The sequence below is a fragment of the Cynoglossus semilaevis genome, chromosome 14 (assembly GCF_000523025.1).
Source record: "Cynoglossus semilaevis isolate Cse_v1.0 chromosome 14, Cse_v1.0, whole genome shotgun sequence".
NCBI classification, from domain to species: domain Eukaryota; kingdom Metazoa; phylum Chordata; class Actinopteri; order Pleuronectiformes; family Cynoglossidae; genus Cynoglossus; species Cynoglossus semilaevis.
Window position 1 is genome coordinate 3,461,137 of NC_024320.1, and position 19,416 is coordinate 3,480,552.

General features: G+C 41.2%; 2 protein-coding genes across 3 annotated transcripts; both read left to right on the plus strand.

The window, feature by feature from the left end:
• The first annotated feature begins 709 nt into the window (after window positions 1–709).
• Window positions 710–12,609, plus strand: il6st (interleukin 6 cytokine family signal transduce). Of its 2 annotated transcripts, none has more exons than XM_025062182.1 (16): window positions 710–790; window positions 1,817–1,886; window positions 3,479–3,784; window positions 4,443–4,590; window positions 4,701–4,858; window positions 4,945–5,099; window positions 6,275–6,434; window positions 6,517–6,599; window positions 7,670–7,931; window positions 8,300–8,470; window positions 8,606–8,707; window positions 8,843–8,986; window positions 9,075–9,215; window positions 9,329–9,425; window positions 9,809–9,890; window positions 10,205–12,609. In XM_025062182.1, exons 2-16 carry the CDS (start codon window positions 1,826–1,828, stop codon window positions 10,811–10,813), a joined length of 2,679 nt encoding a protein of 892 aa, XP_024917950.1. In that variant the 5' UTR covers window positions 710–790; window positions 1,817–1,825; the 3' UTR covers window positions 10,814–12,609. The 2 variants fall into 2 exon arrangements, with proteins under 2 accessions (XP_024917950.1, XP_008322687.1); XM_008324465.3 differs by having other exon boundaries at window positions 785–923.
• A 348-nt stretch (window positions 12,610–12,957) lies between these two features.
• On the plus strand, window positions 12,958–17,279 carry purg (purine-rich element binding protein G). Its single transcript, XM_008324473.3, has one exon. The coding sequence runs from the start codon at window positions 14,320–14,322 to the stop codon at window positions 15,421–15,423; it is 1,104 nt and encodes a 367-aa protein (XP_008322695.2). The 5' UTR covers window positions 12,958–14,319; the 3' UTR covers window positions 15,424–17,279.
• The last annotated feature ends 2,137 nt before the right edge of the window (window positions 17,280–19,416 follow it).

A 19,416-nucleotide genomic window follows, 5' to 3' on the forward strand; every position in this document is an offset into this window, starting at 1 on the left:
TTCAAATGTTGAGTTTGAGGAAAAGAAATTTGACCATCTACTGTGGTGGTCACACCTGCCTATTGCCACTCTAAATATGAGTTCAACTGTTTTGGAACTGTCAAGGAAAAATGCGGCACACACATGAGTGCCAGCTTTAGTCAAACTGTTTGGCCTTTGTTCCTGTGCACCAGATACAGGTCACTGGACAAGTAAAATGGCCAATGTCAGTGTGCCCAACTACTGTGCACTCGGCTGAAATTTCAAACATAGCCCATAGATCTTTAACCTTAATACAGCCCATTTTATCAAAACTAGAAAATAGTTTTTGCCATGTTAGGACAAAGAATTTCAAAAAAATTGATTTCTATCAATTTATCCCACACCAAACCATGTAAGGACAGCTGGATGGTAGTAAGATAGAACAGTCTAAGTTCTATTCTACTCTATTCTATTCTATTGCTACGTTTTAGGTACAACCTAATGTTTACTTAACACTTCTCTAGAACCCTGGTGGGCAGCACTCTGGGTGGAGACATCCCGGAAAAAAGCAGTCACTGATCGGGCTCTGAATATGAAGTCGATGATTGGTCCGTAGTTTTTAACTGATTGGTTTTTAAACCAATCGCCATACAATATTTTCGGAGCCGTTCCTGGGAGCAGATTTCTATACTATCTGCACACCAGGCGGTTGTTAATGCGGTCTATCCATTCATTTACAGATTAGCAGCAGCCGGTTGGCGCAGCGCCGCGGGGTGGTTGCGACATCAGTGCTAGCTGACGGGAAGGGGTTGGTCCCGCACCAGAAGTGGTAAGTCGCTGGTCTAGAATGGTAGTTCACATAAACTTAGCTCACTTTATTTATTTATTCGTGTTGCTAAAGTGATAAATAAGGATGTTAGTGATTTAAGAAGGATACTGTCAGACGCTGGTGGCATACTGAGGTAAGTGACAGCAATCCGTGGCTGCTTTTCACGTAGTAAACAACATGGCTGACACTGTTAGCATCTTCTTCTAACTATTATTACACCGCAGCTTTGACGATAATGTGCGCACTTCGAACCACCGCCGGACATCGGGTTTTTTTAGATTCTTAACAAGTATTATTTTTTTTAAACATTTCTATATATATGTAAATGTGTTATGTTTTATAATTCAGAATAAATTGTAAATAAGGCAAAAATGGGGTTACACCAGACTGTTAAACCACACAGTTTCAACATACTTAAATACATTGTATTTAAATTGTAAAAAAAAAATGTTTTTTTTTGTCGACGTGATTATTTGCTTCAGTTTGGGAATCTACATTCAAATTTAGTGACTTTATTTTTTTTTGTTTGTTTGTTTTTATTTCGCTCTTCATGTATTTCTATTCTTAGTTTTATTTACTTTCAAGGATTTGCATTTAACTAAATTTGGTCTGCAGCGTCAAAAATACAATATTTAAAGAATCTGAATTAATTAAGGCAGAAATTACATATCAACCATGTTTGTTTATTTCTGTTATCTTATTTGTGATTAATAATTTGTTTGTTTGTATTTTTACCTTCCCATAGTAATAATGTTAATATTGTTATGACGACAACAACTTCTTTTTAAATCTATTAGGAACATATTCCCAGGTATTAGATACTAAGTTTCCCAGTGAGAACGTCTCTGCTAGCTTAATTGCTAAGCTATCATCATTGTGTTACTATAATACATAAATGGGACAGTTTATTTTAAGAACTCAGTGTTATTGTTAAGTAATATCAGTTTTTTTAGTTATACCTTGATTTTGAAATGGTGTAACACTGATACGGTTCCCCTCTCTAACATGCTGTTTTAATGTTCCCAGCTCTTCATCATGTCTACAGGAGCACTACAGCTGCTGCTGTTGGCCTGTTTTACTTCTCCATTCATTGCAGGTAAGTGCTGGTTTACTTTTGTCCATAGTCTCTGTTGTCTCTTCTCAGGCTGTATATAACAGTGTGTCAACATTGCATACAATTTAATTAACCGTAGTTACAGCAGGCATCCTGATGTAAAGTAGATAAAGATGTGTAGGTGCAGGGTGTGGAGGTGCATTAGGTAAGAAACTTGGCTCAGCCACACAAAGCAATGATGCACAAATAAGTGATGAAGATCTGGCAAAGAGAGTGGACTGGGTGGAGATGAGTGTCGGGGTGATGAAAAGGTGCACAAGATTGTAGGTGTGCTATGATATTTGGTTTGGAGACAGTGTCTACATCTAAAAAAATGGAGGTGGGAGAGCTAGAGGCTGAGATTTTCATTTTGAGTGACCAGGACAGAATTAGAAGCAGTTTGGAAATAAAGTTAGAGACACAAGAGAGATTGAGTTGAGATTGAATGGACAAGGCATGTTGTACACGGCTTGGTGGGGATAAGAAGTGCAGTCGGCGGAGGCAGGGTGTCCCCCCCCCTGCCTCTAAATACTAACGATGACAAAAGAAAATCAATGTGTCCACTTGACTGTTATATATGTGATAAAAATGGGTTTTCTGTATGATTTTAACATTTCTATGATCAAAATTTCTGAATTTAAACATTTGTTCAAATACATTGGAAAAGGGTGAGGTGCGGTAGCGATGGGCGTTGCCCCATTTGTGACAGTGCTGTGTCACACATACTGGCTGAAGCAAGCAGTTGGTGCATGCCCATTGCTGTCTTTCTTTATATTGCCAAAATACTTAATTATATTTAATGATTTGATCATCAGTCAGGAACATCTGGCAACTTGAGATTTAAAGCTGTAAAAAGAAGGATCTGAAACATTTTTAGATCAGTTTTAAATGTCACAAAGGCCTGACACCCGTAGCACCTGATTGTTTTTTGTTATTACAGTGTAGGCTTTCTGGAGTGGCTTACTGCCTGTGATGCATAAACACCAGCAGTGTGTCCTGTAATTGGTTTGTGTTGCTTTCAGGGCCTCTGCAAAGTAAACAAAGATAGGAATTCATTTGCTGTCTTATTTGTCCTTCTTAGGGGACATTTATTTAAACAGTTTTCTGTTAACAGAGTGGCTTGTTTGCCTAGTTTGAGGTCATTGAACATGACCTGTGTGTCAGTTCAGTCCCAGTACAGTCCAGTAGTTCAACCTTGTGCTTCCTCTGTGATTGTATACTTTTTCTGGTGCTCAGTAAAGCTGCGAGGAGATTGTAGATTGTGCAACCTGTGAATGTAAAAACGTTGCATACATTTATGTGCTATGCATACTACACATAATTAGACAGAAGTACTTCAGTTGTGTGTGGGACAAAATACAGTATGTTCCTGCAATTAAAAAAAAAAATTTCTATAAGTCTAAGCTTGAATGGAAGCCTGGATATTATATGTTACTGTGCATCATATGTTAGGTTTGGGTTTTTTGTGGGGATATGTGTGGCCTACTTGCTGACTCACAGCGTGAGTAATGAATTGCAAAAATGTGACTCATTCATTTTGGCATGAGTTTGTCCACATCCTCACTTTTCCTCCCCTTTCCTTTCTTCCTCCACAGCAATTAATAGCCACTTGTTGACGGCTCCACATCCCAACGTGTTAGAGATTGGCACCAACTTCACAGCATCTTGTATGATCATCAACACCACTGAGGTCACCTCTGATGACCTCTACTGGATTGCTTCCGAGACAACTGTGCCTAAAGAGCAGTACACCAAAGTCAACAATACTACCCTCAATGTAACCATCCAAGTCAGTGGTGAAAACTCTGAAGAATGGTTGTTCTGCCGTAGTCGAAAGGTGTCCAACTATGTGGAATTACACGAGGCCGATTTTGTCCATGCCATCCTTCTGCGCAAAGCCTGTGAGTTTTTTTTAATGTGTGATTTTATTTGCCAGTTTGGTTCTTGGTTTCTAAACAAAATTTTCAAAAACACGTTCAGGTGACGCCATTTTCATTCCCTCGGTTTCTTCCTGTAGGAACTGCCTTTTCATATTGTTCCTTTTCACTTTAAAAAAAAAGTGACAATTAGTAATATTGGACCACAATTAGTAATATTGAAGTGCCACGGATGCACAAACATGTTCACAGGCGAGTGAATGTCTGTGACACTGAAGTAAATGGAAGATCAATTGAACTGGTCTTAGCTGAGAAGGATGCAAACAGTGACACAAACAGGAAATTGTTTTTAGTCGGTGAATCTGTTTCATTAAATTAATAATAAATTTAAACAATTTTCGGGGTCAGCCCAGTTATGGTGGTCCAATGCCAATCTCACATGTCCAAAATCTCATTTTTAGTGTGTCCTCCACACACCTCAGCTAGTGTGAAAAAGCTTCAATAACGAGACTTTTTGTCTCACCAGTAAGCTGTTACTTACCCGTACTTCATTGATTGTTTTTGCGACCTCAAAAAAAAAAAAAAAAGAAAAAGAACCACAAGTTAACAAAATGTGAAAAAAATTCCAAGTGACCTTGTCCCCACCCTTACTAACTTGTCACATCTGTGTGTTTGGTGTCAGATTCTCCAATGAAGCCTGAGAACCTGTCGTGTATTGCTCTCCTGAAGGAAGACAAAATCGCGGCAACTGTAACCTGCAGCTGGAACACAGTGGGACGTCAAATAAACAAATATCCTACAATGTACACACTACATTTCAAAATACATTGGTGAGAACACATTCAGATGTTCCTGACATTCCACAATGATTGTGTCAAGTTAGAAATGTGTCATAGATGTTTTTAAAAAGAAAAGTCTAAAAGATATTCATTGTTGACAGGATGGACATAAACTACAATGTGAAGACTAATGAGACAAGTGCCACAGTGTCTATGGATGTTTTTCCATTTTATATGGAAGTGCACATTTGGGTGGAGGCACACAACATTCTGGGAGTGGTCCAATCGGACGTTTTAAAACATAACGCTGATTCCTTTGGTGAGTTTCATGGCAAACTATCCTAAGAAATGATTTAAAGATGACAATCTCGTCTTGACTGTCTCTCTCTTGTTTCGTCTTTTTAGTAAAACTGCCTCCAGTAGATGTGATGATCTTGTCAGAAAGTAGTTTTCCCACCACCCTGCTCCTGAACTGGAGTCGTCCCATTGCAAAACAATACTCAGCTGTAATAACATACGAAATCAGATACTGTCAAAGTGGAGCAAACACCTGGACAGATGTAAGTGATGTCATCTTTTGCTTTATATTCAGAGGGGATGGGGATTTAAAACCCCCTTTTTTTGTTTAAAATGTCAATTCTGTGATGGATATTAGGGGTGCGACGATACACAGACACTGAGCTCACAAGGCAAGATAATATACAGTATTGTCTTCAACAGAAACAAGAGGAAAACATTTTTAAAAATCGACTGGACAAATGTACTTTATTTAACTGAGCCGGGGGCAGCTTTAAGCGCCCGGGGAGCGGGTGCGACGATACACAGACACTGAGCTCACAAGGCAAGATAATATACAGTATAACTGAGCAGGGGGCAGCTTTAAGCGCCCGGGGAGCAGTGTGTGGGGATGGTGCCATGCTCAGAGCACCTCAGTTACCAGTGGTAACTTGACAACTGAAGCTTAATAAATTAAATATTTCTATTTAAGTGAAAACAATATGAGCAAAATAGTAATCAAAGTACAAAAAAGTGCTAACAGAAACTTTCTTTCAAAGCATGATACAGACCAGGCCACTGTTAATGACAGGCCAGTGTTTGACAGCAAATTCTGACTTAGTTTTGGTCTTCTGAATAACACACTATTTAGTTTTAATCATATTTTAGTCATCTGCAATATTTTATTCGCCATCTAATTTTAGTCAACTTAATATCATAAGAGTTTCACTTTGGTTGGTTGACAATTATTTTTCATCAACAAAATTAACCCTGGACTTGATGTAAAAAAAAAAAAAGTTGCATTACTGCCCCCCACAGGTCGCAAATAGAAGTGAGGACAGCTCGCAGTGATAGGTTTCTGCTCTGTGCCCACCAGACAGCTGATCAATTAAACGAGAAATATTGTTAATACTTTAGTCTTGCTTATTCTAGTGGCATGAGATCTTGTCACACCTCTAATAGATATCACCTTCAGATGATTCCTTATGGATTATCTTATTGATCTCTTATCTGCAAGATACTGTATGTGCCGTGTGGTCGGTTCCTGGTGAAGGTCCATTCCTGATAAACTCCAGTTAGTAGCCAGTCGATTGGTGCATCTCTAATTTCCATGATTGATCTCTTATTAGTTATTTAAATATTCCTTGAAGGTCAGGAACGATCCATCCAATCCAGGAACACTGTGACCGCTCAGTGTAATATTAATGTCAAACTTTGTTTTTCTCTTGTCTTGTTTCAGGTACCTACTGCTGACATCAGAGAAGACATTGAATCCTTCAGAATCCAAGACCTTGTGCCTGACACAGTTTATGTGATTCAGCTTCGTTGCAAAAAGAAAAATGACTATGGTTACTGGAGTGACTGGAGCACCAATGCCACCCAGCGGACACTGGAGGACCGTACGTTTTATGATGACACTAATCGGTTCAATATAGTGTGTGATTCTGTTTGTCAAGGGTGTTTCTGTCTGCCTCATCCCAGGGCCAAAAAGTAAACCCGATTTATGGAAATTTATTTCTGATGGCAACGATACTGGTGAACGAAGAGTCCAGATATTCTGTAAGGTAATGTAACAACTCTTCTATTGTTTAATGTTTTTATATATACTGTATATATTTTAACATTGACTCTCAGATGAACTGCCAAAAATGAAGGTTGCAGTGGCGTCTAAATAGGGCTGTGTATTACAAAAACAATCGAATGGTTCGATTTAATTTCTTTTAGTCACGTTTTGATGTAATATCAATTCGATTTGATTTTGAGCTAAATGATTCAATATTGATTCATTGTCAAGTAGCAATACAAAAACAACTAGTGTAGCAAACAAATTTAAACAATTATTTAGTTCTGTGCCCATATGTATATGTTATAGCCATGGTATAACTTGACCAATAGCACATCTGAAAATAAGGTATCAGCACAGTAACATTAGTACTTAATATTGTGTACAAAATTAAATTAAAAGATGACAGTGTCCCCACTGGCCAGAGGTCTTGGAAAATACTGTATAATTTGCTGGTATTTATAGCTTGTGGCACTGGGAGGCATAGGTCAGAATCAGAATAGCATATAATAATTATTTACATACCAGTAGTTATAATTAACCAAGAAATAGCTGAATTACACACACCCTAGTCAATTAACATCAAAAAACTGTAACAGACATTGAATGCTTTGGCCTAACATTAGCACACTTAATTAACCACAATTAACCAGCTAATCAACATAACCACTAGACGGGTAACAATACATAACGCAGACAACCATAAACAACTCACTCACTGGTTTATGAAGACACACTCTCACACTAATAACAAATAAATAAAAAGCACAGCAACATTTATATATACTTAGACTTAAACTCACTGATGTTAACTACTGACACACCTCTCACTGCCAACTGACACTGTAGCAGCAAGATCCTCCCCACTGCTCCGATTGACTCTGTAGGTGCTCCTTTCCGACAGCAGGAGGCACTGTTCTCCATGTTGTCCTTGTGCTGTCCTTCAACACGAGGTGCTTGAATCGATTCAGAAGATTGCTGAATCGATATTGAATGGGAGGGAGGGTTGCAATGCATTGCCGAATCAATATTTTTACCCACCCCTAATTCAAAATGGGACTGTTCTTCCAGGATCCCCTGTCAACCAACGGGAAGATCCTCAGATTTGACGTGAGCATTCAGGAGCACAAGGATAAAGCCATGATTCCAGGCAGTAAGTTGGAGTTGAGTGTTCCAGTTAACAGGTCTGACGACAGCACCACCCGGAGGCCAGTAACCGCCCTAAAGGAGATTCTTCTAAAAGACAAGACAGCTGTCAGAGTGCTCGTCTTTGCCATTAACTCTGTGGGAAAGTCTCCCAGAGCATCACTAATCATCCCTGAAAAAGAACGCGGTAGGTTTTCACCACTGTGAGTTACATTTAAAGAATTTTTTTTTTTAGGTTTTTGACATGTCACAATTGTACATAAAGTCAAGTAAATATTACCCCAGGTGGCTAAAAGATGGCTCAAAAAGCTGCGATTTGCCTCAAAATGTACTTCAAAGATTATCAGCTGCACAGCCAGGTGTACTTCAAAGATTATCAGCTGCACAGCAAGCTAGATTAGTTGACAAAGAACTGCAAGTCAACCAAAAGCATAACAGACTGGGGTTAGAGTTAGCCATACCTGATGTAGCTGTGTTCATTGCAAAAAGTTTAAAAAAAATCTGTAAATTCTTAAATCAAGGCGTGTCATGAAAAATGTACATTTGTTGTTGTAGTGCTCCCCCGAGTGGAGAGTATGAGGGCGTGGCCCGATGATGGCAAACTGTGGGTGGAGTGGAAGGCTCCCAATGATCACCATGTGACAGAGTATGTGGTGGAGTGGGTCACTGGTGATGTGATAGACTGGCAGAGGGAGAACAGAAATACTACAAAAACGTTCATTAAAGGTCAGTCACTGTTATGTTAAAGAATGATCTTTCACCCAAAATCTGTGAACCACCCGTTGACTTTTATGCCGTTGTCATCATTCTGATGCTACGATTCCTGGTTTCTGAAACTTTGGTTCTTGTCTTCTAATAAAGGTGATCTGCAGAAGTTTGTCCGCTACACTGTGTCTGTATACCCGCTGCATAATGATTGGCCAGGATCGTCAGCCAGTGTGCAAGCTTATCTAGAAGAAGGCGGTGAGTTCATGCTCCCATATAGAGTCAGTGACATTATTACATGTCTGTTTCAGCCACATGCATGTTTTTCCTAATGTCAGTTTCTGTCAAGTTAAAGCCTCCAAGTCTAATGTGGTGATTGGCTCGTGGTTTCAGCTCCTCTTCAGGGCCCCAGTGTTCGTCTAAAGGGTAAACCAGGTCGCAGTGAGGCTGAGCTGGTCTGGTCGATTCCCCAGAGCAGTCTACAAGGCTTTATCAGAACATACATCATTTCCTACACGTCTGGAAGTGAAGTCCACTGTATGTTCCAAACTCAAGGTCTTATTAACATGCACCACACAGCACAGACTTGATATCCTGCCTCATCTCTGCTGTATTTCTTATCCAGCTGTAGTGGTTCCTTCCAACACTACCACCTACACACTGACCTCATTGATTGGCAACACCAAGTACGACGTCTGGGTCACTGCGACCACCACTGTGGGCTCCACAGAAGGCAACAGTCACTCGTTCACAACTCTGAAATATGGTGAGGGTTTTCTTTTTTTTAAAAAAGGAAAAAAAAAACTATTAATCAGACCAAAAATCCCAGCTTTACTAAAATTTCCTGATTTCTTTTTTTTAATAATTATTTTTCTCCAGCGCCAGGAGAGATTGAATGGATCGTGGTTGGTGTGAGTTTTGCCTTCCTGTTTGTGGTCATCATGACGGTGTTGCTCTGTACCTACAAGAAAGACATGTAAGTTACATTGCAGCACTTTACTATGTGGCAAGAGGCATTACAGTTATTATTACAGTCTTGCACAGGTCATTAGAGGGACAACACAGACAGGAAGGGTTGGAGAAAAAGCTAGAGAAGCCAGATTGAGATGGTTTGGACATGTGCAGAGGAGGGACAGTGGATACATTGGTAGAAGAATGTTAGAGATGGAGCTACCAGGTAGGAGACAAAGAGGACATATAGTTGGAGTCAGAGTAGAAGAACACCCTGTGTTCCTCTTTCTTTTGGAAATAAGAGTTTACCACAGCCATTTCCATTCTCCTTGCAAAAGAGTTTGGCGTTAGGGAGAGAAACTTAGAAGGACTTTTATGAACTTACTAATATCTCTAATGTCTTTCTAGGATCAAGAGAAACTTCTGGCCAGAGATTCCAAACCCTGGAGAGAGCACCATTGGAAACTGGTCTCCAGACTATTCTTTGAGAGTAAGAAACTGGACATTCGCTGGCTTTAAATATGTACTTGTACAAAAATCAGAGCTGCCTGAACTGTGAGCAACCACTGCATAAGGAACCAGCCTGAGATGCTTGGGTTTTTTTCAACGGCTGCTCACAGATTCACCACCATTTACTCCGTGGTACTAAAACAGATATATAAATGTATGTGTTATAAGATACCCTCGTTGTGAAGGTAGTATTTTTAGAATGATATTATTTGGGTGAGCCCCACATTTGTTGGCCATAAAATGTAGCTTCTTCCAACTATATTAGGATTATTAAGGTTTTGTCGCCCTCTACAGGCGGAAGCACCAAAGGAGAACTGTCTTTCTGGCATCAGTGTACTGGACGTGGATGCATGTGATGAGAAGTGTGTGTTTGAGGAAGACAAGCCCGGTCTACCGCTGAAGAAGGACAAGTATCTGTCAGAGGAGCACAGCAGCGGCATCGGCGGGTCGTCCTGCATGTCCTCGCCTCGTCAGAGCGTGTCCGACAGTGATGAGGGCGGCGACATTGCAGACACCACAGCCAGCACTGTGCAGTATTCCTCAGTGGTGGCCTCCAGTGGTTACAAAGGTCAGACACCAAACTTCCAGCCTCAGCCGTCACAGACGGTGTTTTTGCGCTCGGAGTCCACTCAGCCCCTGCTGGACTCTGAGGAGAACCCAGACCTGTCGCAGGAGGGCAGCCGACAGTCGCAGTGCTTCCTCCGACACGCTGCCGGAAACCGCAACAGTTTCAATCAGCTACTGGAGACGGAGCAGCCGGAAGACCTGGAGAATCTGGACTTCTGTCCACTGGAGGAGGACACGCAGCAGCTGTCCTCTGAGGACCAGGTCACCGAACACTGTTCAGCATCAGGTCCGCCCTCCAGCTACACACCTCAGCTGGGAGGCTACAGACCCCAGTGAGAACAGAGATAAAACGCTACAAAATATTCACTCGTGGGTCATTAGCTTTCAAAACTTAAAAAAAATCTTGGACGCACGTACGTGGACGCTCTGCGCTGCACTGAACATCCAACAGGATACACTTGAAAATGTCTTCAAGGTGTGAGCTGCAGTAGCTCCCTCCTGTGGAGGTTCAACATTACAGTATAGTTTAAGCTGACATATGTATTAAGTACATGTAAATAGACTGTACAAAAATGTACAAAAAAAAAAAACAGACATGCCCTGCTGGGGAGATGTCTGCATGTTAATGTTAATAACACTTGGAATGTTGTTTTTAACCAGGAATCAAGCCAAACAGATGTATGTAACATACATCTGGGGAATATTTGAACTAGTAGTGAGACATCATTACAAAAAATGACCTGTTTATTTAGAAGCTTGGTTATTAATCAATTTTAATCCAGGTAGAGTTGACAAACAAAAATGTACATTTTTCATCTTTGTTTTTTAGTACATTTTTCCTCACTACTACATTCACAGACTAGTCCAGTGACAGCCATTTTATTGAACATTTGAAGACTTCTTTGGCTTTGAACCCAGTCATCTGGTACATTAGCTCTTGTGTTTTAATCTGGACCAGCTGATACTGTAGACTTGTTGTACCTAATGTACATGAGAAAAACAAATGTGCTCCTATCCATACAAATTTTTAACAAATTACATTTTTAACAAACAACAGTTTAAACACGAGACCTAATTTAAGCGTATTGATCTTGTACTTTACGAGTAACCCCGAAAACATGTACATACAGTAGCTGATCAATTTATCACTTGTCATTGTCTTTCTGGCCCGATGTCTTACTTTCAAATCAAGCTAATTTTTGAGTGCCTGATATATAACACAAGAAATACAGACTTTGTGCATTAGCTGCGTTTTTGCTCCCTCTACTGGAGCATGCAGTGAGTACTGCAAAAATCATCATTCTTCTTAAATAGTTTGAACCTTTGTGTTTAAATGTAAAATGCCACGGTTCTGCAAATATTTGAATGTGCCTGTTGACTTTTGCTGGATCACACAGAAACTCTTCTTCAGACATCCTGAGACTAGGTATAGAATATTCCCGTCTTGGGCAAAAAGTGACAGCCATATAAGAGACTTGTGTGAGGTTTGGTTTTCAAGAGACATGTTGTGATTCTGCAGGTCTACAGACTGTTTTTAAAAACTCTGAAGCTGAGGACCCTGATGGACTGACCATGTGATGTATAGACTAATGCCAGTGTTTTTCGTGTCAAAGATTTCAAATAATATCATGTCCTTTTTGTGTCTTTTGTTCGTTTGTCTGTAATCATTTCATGTCTGCAGCTTAACTTTGTCGCTGACATTTTTTTTTTTTTTTAATAATTTTGATATTTTTCCAAGAGATGGAAGGAAACTGACAGAACAAGGTTACCTCCTTTTTTGGAAACTTCTGGGTGTATTCTCCCATAGACCTGTTTTTCCGGCATCTTATTGGCCGTCAGGTCTTTATACTGTTACATCACATGCTTCTTTTGACTGCCCCAGGAAGCATTTCAATGTGGAGGGAGATAAATAACAAGTATTGACTAAGAAAGGCACTTGTGTGCATATGGATGAGGCATTAAAATGCTCATTTCACCTGTGAACGTCCTCAGCTTCGCTTACTATGTACATTAAAAATGTAGCAGTGAACGCACCTTTATTACAATCACAACACATGTCTAGTATTTATCAGCTCCTGCCAATAACTGTCAATGTTTAAAAGATGAAATAAATGTTGAACTGACTCTGCTAATGTTGGCTGCTCCTTACCTTCACACTTACTGAGATCAGGTCAGTCCACAGGCTTGTTTTGATTTTTTTTTTGTTTTAACATCTAAAGATTGACGATCCCTCAGCCATGTTTATTTTGTTGCCTCCGTTTTTGTCTAAGACTTAGTAGGAGACTTTACTTCCTAGAAAGAATACTAACTGGGGAGTAAGGTGAACTTAATGACATGTTGTTGGGTTAGTTAAATAAAAGCTAAAGGCAGGGCCAAAGTCCAATCAGGTGCTGTGGACAAGTACCTATGTGACTCACCTATGCTAACAAGGTGGTAACATTAGAACATAAGCACGTCAGACAAGTCTGAATTAATATGTGACTCACCTATGCTAACAATGTGGTAACCTCATAACATAGATCATAAGCACGTCAGACAAGTCTGAATTACACTTGATTGTAGCACAATGTAGGGTGACAACCAGTGAATGTAAACAAAGCCATCGTCTGCATATAGTGCAGCGTAACAACGCGTTCATTCACTGTACTTGCCAACTAGTTCCCGTGCAGAATCCGTTTTAACGCTGTTCATCAAAACGAGGGAACAGCAAATTTATACATGTATGGGAGATGGTGATGAGACCACAAAAGGTCAATTTTTGTTTTAGTCAATTGATTCAAATTAAACGTAGTCAACCCTAACTAAAAATTCAAACAGTTCTATTGTTCAAATTGGGATTTGTGCTGATTTAGCATTGTGTCCTTGGGTAACTAAACTCCTTTCTGTACGATGGCCGGCCGGCCTTCCATAAATCAATTTTCTCCGTCTGTTGCATGTACTGTATGTCAGTGCTGACCAGTATCAGCAGTAATGGTGACCAAACTGTTACAGTAATCCTCTGTCAATTCTTTCATTCATCTTTTAATGCTAGATCTCTGATCTTTTAAAGCTAGCATCACCACTACAAATCTGACTGAACCTTTGCTGATTTTTGTTTTTTTTTTCTTTTACCAGGTCTGTGTTTTACTGGTAACTATGCACACTAGACCAGAAGCATTTCTTAATATAGCGTGAAAAACTAGGAAATATATACCAAGTAGTGACAGTGATTTGTATGAATTTCTTATTGTAATTTGCTGCGTACTCTACCATTCAATAAATACTACTTTTAAAAAAGAAATATGGAAAATGTGTCACTAAAGAAAGCAAGACGTAAATAAAATGTCATTTTGTGTTTTCTGAGACTCCCTAAATGAACAAATGCTGTCAGTGAGCATGTATCTGCAGAGGTGATGAAGAGTACTCCTGCTCCTCCTCTTCCTCATCCTCCTCCTCCTCCTCCCCCCCCTGCCTCTTTCACAGAGGTATTCTAAGGACAGAGAGGGGGGGTGGATGGGTTCAATGGGTTCATGTAGTACGAACGCCTCCTCCTCCTCCTCCTCCTCCTCCTCTCCACCTCCTCCTCAGGTCTGCTGCCTCCCCGCTCCCTGCTCTCTCTGAGTCCGGGGATGATGATCAGTCTCTGGGTGAAGAAGGAACCTGCTGCTGCAGAATCTTCTGCTTCCGAGGCTGGAAGGTTTCAGTGAAATGATCGAAGTCTGATTTTTTTATTTTTTTAATTATTTCACCGCGGACAGGGAACAGCTGAGAATCACTGGCTGCCATTTTCAGGTCAACCGAGGCATCTGGGTGAAAGTTGTGTTGTGTGGGATGGGGGAAGAGCTTCGTCCTGAGCTGTGATCATGATGGCTGATGGATGCTGCAGAGGGATGGAGAGGAGCCGGGGGAAGGTGGCAGCGGAGCCGCTGCACAGAGCTGCGTACGCGTCGCCGCCACAGCAGCAGCAGCAGTATGTGCAAAGCGCAGCAGCCGCGGCGGCAGCGGCGGCAGCGCAGCAGCAGCAGCAGCAGCAGCAGAGCGCAGACATCCAGGAGCTGGCCTCCAAACGCGTTGACATCCAGAAAAAACGCTTCTACCTGGACGTGAAGCAGAGCGTCCGCGGCCGCTTCCTGAAGATCGCGGAGGTGTGGATCGGCCGCGGCCGGCCCAGGAAAAGCAAACTGACGCTGTCCATGGCCATGGCGCCCGCGCTGCGCTATTGCCTGGGAGACTTTATAGATTACTACGCCCGCATCGGGCTGCGCGGTGGTTTGGCACCACAGCCGGCGCATACGGAGGAGCAGAGCGGCGGAGGAGGCGGCAACAGCCAGGGCCGCTCGCACCGGAGAGCGCAAGAGCAGCAGCAGAGTTCTACCGCGCTGTCGCCTCCCGGTTCCCCCGCGTCTGACGACCATGCGCACCGCGTCCTCAAGAGTGAGTTCATCGAGCGCGACAACAGAAAGTACTTCCTGGACTTGAAGGAGAACCAGCGCGGCCGCTTCCTGCGCATCCGGCAGACCGTCAGCAAAGGCCACGGAACCATGGGCTACTATGGCCAGGGCATCGAACAGACCATAGTCCTGCCCGCGCAGGGGCTCATCGAGTTCCGAGACGCGCTGTCGCAGCTCATCGAGGACTACGGGGACGAGGACAGCGACGACCGCGGCCGAACCGGCTCTCGGAACCACGGAGGCGAAGACGACAGTCCAGAACTGCCCGAGGCCGCGTCCTTTCGTGTGGACAACAAGAGGTTCTACTTCGACGTGGGTTCGAACCGCTATGGTGTCTTCCTAAAGATCAGCGAGGTGCGCCAGCCGTACCGGAACACCATCACGGTGCCGCTTAAAGCCTGGGCCCGGTTCGGAGAGAACTTCATCAGGTACGAGGAGGAGATGCGGCGGATTTTCACGTGTCACAAGGAGAAGAGGACAGACGCGCGGCGGGACAGCGACGAGCAGGAGGACTGAAGAAGACTTGAGGTCCCACATCTAGTCTGTGTCCCTGTGACCACCAAGGGCTGGTAACGACTGACCGGAACCTGCCAAGAATCCATCCATCCTTTCATCCATCTTAGTGCATCTTCCTGCACTGTATCCAATTCAGCAGGGCCGTCCAAAAATATTAAAGGGCACTGAGCAGAATTTTTAAGAACTCCCCAAACTCCCCCCCAGGTTTTGTAGACCTGTCAAATCCTGGGTCATGATCCACAATTGGTAGACCAATACCATGGTTGCAAGTTGTAGCTAAGTGGCACTGGATCGGCTAATTGGGCTGGCTATATTATGCAGGATTTGGTTTTTATTTAGCTGACTAGTAATATGGTGAATTCATGGTCTTTTTTTTGTCCACCAAGAAACCCAGCTGACCAGCTGCCCTGTGGTTGTTGTGGATTGGACCGTTCATTAATGCAGCCGTATATTCCGACGTAATTCATTAAACGTTGCGTAGTACCCACGTGGAAGACGTGATCAAAATATTTATGATCATAATTCAAATTTAAATTCCTCCTTTTAAATTTGAATTCCTTCCCACGTGGGTCAGAATTTTAACGGCTTTTATCATTTTGAATGTGTTTGTGCCTGACCCATAATGATGGAGGCAGCCTTCCGGAACAGTTTTGCTCCTGTCGAACGCAGCAGTAGCAGTGGCAGTGGTGTCCTCCATTGTTGGGTGCATTCATTTTGACAAAATGCCGAGAAAAAGGGACTTATATTTAGACTCTTTAGTGTTTATCGTCATTTAATTAATTAGTGCCTGTGCTGGAAAAACAATTGATTGGTGCTTGCACTTCTGCTTGGGAAGATAAACCATTCACAGCATAGCGTTCAGAGTCCATAGATCGTATATAAAAAGTGGACATAGCCATTTATTTGCAAGAAAGACAATGAGAGCAGTGGCATTCTGGGAGTCGTTTCTCAGAGCACTGGGCTCACAGCTGCTACATTTGTGAAGCCACTTCCTAGGTCTTCACCTCTACAACCAGATGGTTGCGTCCCTTCTTATATATGGTTTTGGAAAGTTGCTCACTGTAAAAAAAAAAAAAAAAGTGAAAGTTGTGGACTTAGCTTTAGTTAGCAGACATGTGCTACATCACATTGTATAAAGTTTCTGGTCACATTTAGGAAAGGCTGTGGGAGACTTTCTGGGTTTCAGACACTTTTACAGCAGATGGAGAATGTCTGGAAACATTCTCGAAACCCCGCAAAGCCCTAACAGACAATCGCTGGAAAAAAATGTCTGAATCAGTGGTGATGTAAAATTAGCTCACGGTTTAAAGATGGTGGGATGTTAGGGATGTGGTTCGAACTGGGAGACCACTTTAATACTTTTCCCTCAAAGATGTACGAAAAAAGAAAAAACCGTCAGTCAGCAGTGACAGTAAAAGATGAACTAATGACACTTGCGTTTTTATGAAAAGTGCAAATTAAGATATATAGCAAAATATTGTGTTTTAATTATGATATTTATGTTTAATCACAGCGAGAGCGGATATAGGGTTACATGTGTATAATAGCATCTTTGCCCACTGCTTCCCCTACTGGTCATCAAGCTCGGATGCAGGAAGAAGAGAGCGTAGCCTGCAGTTTGCACAGAATTGTAAAGGTAGATAAGCTATTAATAGAGGTGTTTGCTGTTTCATTAGCAGAGGCTTGAGGGCGGAGGTGCAATAGGCAGGCACACGGTGTCAAGGAATAAATATTCATAAATAGAGATAGGGATGTATGTGACACGGACGTCTTGGTACAACTTGAAACTAGCAAAAATATACAATCTTTAAAATATTCATTTAAAAGGTGAAAATGTGGCAAACGCGACGGTTCTTAAAAAAACAAACACATTTTATATTGATCGGACCAGAACACAAAACGCAAAATGTGTAGTGGTTAAAATCTGTTTGTGTTATGGTCACAACAAATACAAAGACACTCATTCATCAGAAACACCTTCATTCCAATTAATCCAAATGGAGGTCCCCGCAAAGATAAATACAAGTACACAAACACACTTCTGTTTACTCTCAAAATAAAAATACAGAAAGTTATGGCTACTCACGAAGCCATTTTTACAATATATTAACGTTTCAAAGATATACAGTATAATAAAAAATGCCAAGTATACACGTTTTTGTGTTTTAACCCAAACACAAGGACCATCTCAGTACAAGAACAAATGCTCTGAAGATGTAGGCGTTGAAAAAATATATAAATACATTTTGAAGACATAATAAAGATATATGGATTTATTTTAAAAATTACAATTGTTTTGTGTAGGGCAGGTTGAGCACCCTCTAGTGCGTATCAACCGCAGCGACATGCGGACGTGACAACTTATTAAAATAATGTAAGGTGGAATTCTTCAAAGAGAAGTACCGTATGTTGAGATTAAGCGCTGCATTGTTAGCCTTCACTTTCCTTCGCCCCCCTTCATTGCAGCTTAAGTGTTAAATGTGCCATAAATAATAATCATTTAAAAAAGGAAGACTGAAGAGCCCGTTGAAAATAGCCGAAAATAAAGATGCCTCCACCGTGGACCAAATATTAAAAGAAAAATGGAAAATGGGCAACGTTTTCTGGTTGAAAAACCTAAGTTAGTTTTGAAGCTTTAAAATCCGTCATTTGACAGGCTCCATGTCAAATATTGATATCAAAGTTTACGTCATATAATCCACTGCTGTGCCTTTGTCAACTGATTTATTTTTAAATTGGATTTAACAGGCTGTATTCAGCTTCTTTGTTTCCACTTCCTTACTCTGGTCTAGAGCCAAATCTATCGGTCATACCTGTCGTCCAACTAGAAGTCCTTAGCTTCAAATAATGTAATTTAAAGCAAACTGAGTTTTTGAAATTATACAAGAACAAGTTCCAAACCTGCGTCCTTGTCCGTCCAAGGAATAGAATCAAGGCCCTTCCTTTCACGTTTGGTAAAAAAACAAAAATAAAAAAACGGGCAAAATCCATCGGTGAAATTATTCCCCGTGGTGAAATTCCCTCGAGGGTTGACGTACAGTGGACGACCATTTTGAAGAATTGCCATTTTAATTTCCATCGTAAGACTACATTTTTCACAAGGGTCATTGAATGTGCCTCCTCTACGTCTCGTCTGTGTCGTCATCCCTAACGTTAGCTTAGCCTTTAAAACGTCTGATACTTGAATCATATGAAAAACCATAATTTTCGTAAAGTTCTGTTAACCTCCGTAAAAAATATTGGAAACAAAGGTGTAGCGTTTCAGCGTTAGGAAACCGTGTTTATGGTGTCAGCACTTGACGTCGGAAACAAATAGCATTGCAATACAGTGAGTAGAGACTCAACATCTCATTGTTCAGAATAAACTAAATGGAGCTGACCAATGAAGGTGAAAAAAAGTCCAGAAGGGAGGCCATAGATTTGTTTACTGTTCTGGCTGCAATAGAACCGGAAATATGTCATTTTATTTTCATAACAAATTAAAAGAACACTTAAAAGAGAAGTATAGTACAAAGCACAAATTCCTCGTATATCACACGTTCTGCGTTTTACATGTATAGTACAAAGCACAAATTCCTTTTAACGTAGAGCGTTAGTATAGTCGTATATCACACGTTCTGCGTTTTACACGTTTAGCATTGGTGACTCGTGGTCATCGTTTATTATCTCAAATATTAAAACTATATTTTAATCCCAAATACATTTCCAAAACGGCACTTTAGTGATTTACTGCACTGTTTTGTTCCGCTGCTTTGTCATCAGTCAACATACGACAACCAGTGTCGACACGCCATCGCAGCGTGAATTGACAATCATAGATTTGAGCTGCACTTCGCACGTTCTTACTCTAGATAGCGTGGTGAATACGATTTCTTGAAACTCGAAATTATCAATGACTTAAAATAAATACAAGTACATCTTCAGTTATATACACAGAGGTATATACAGCAAATATACAAGGGGAGTCAAAAAATTCCAAGACAAACTTTTTTC

Bases quoted from the DNA above. Each gene is read 5' to 3' on its own strand.
- il6st (XM_025062182.1), top strand. From the start codon at position 1,826: ATGTCTACAGGAGCACTACAGCTGCTGCTGTTGGCCTGTTTTACTTCT. The intron at 7,932-8,299 runs GTAGGTTTTCAC...TTGTTGTTGTAG, and splicing joins CATCCCTGAAAAAGAACGCG to TGCTCCCCCGAGTGGAGAGT. The intron at 9,426-9,808 runs GTAAGTTACATT...ATGTCTTTCTAG, and splicing joins TGTACCTACAAGAAAGACAT to GATCAAGAGAAACTTCTGGC.
- purg (XM_008324473.3), top strand. From the start codon at position 14,320: ATGATGGCTGATGGATGCTGCAGAGGGATGGAGAGGAGCCGGGGGAAG.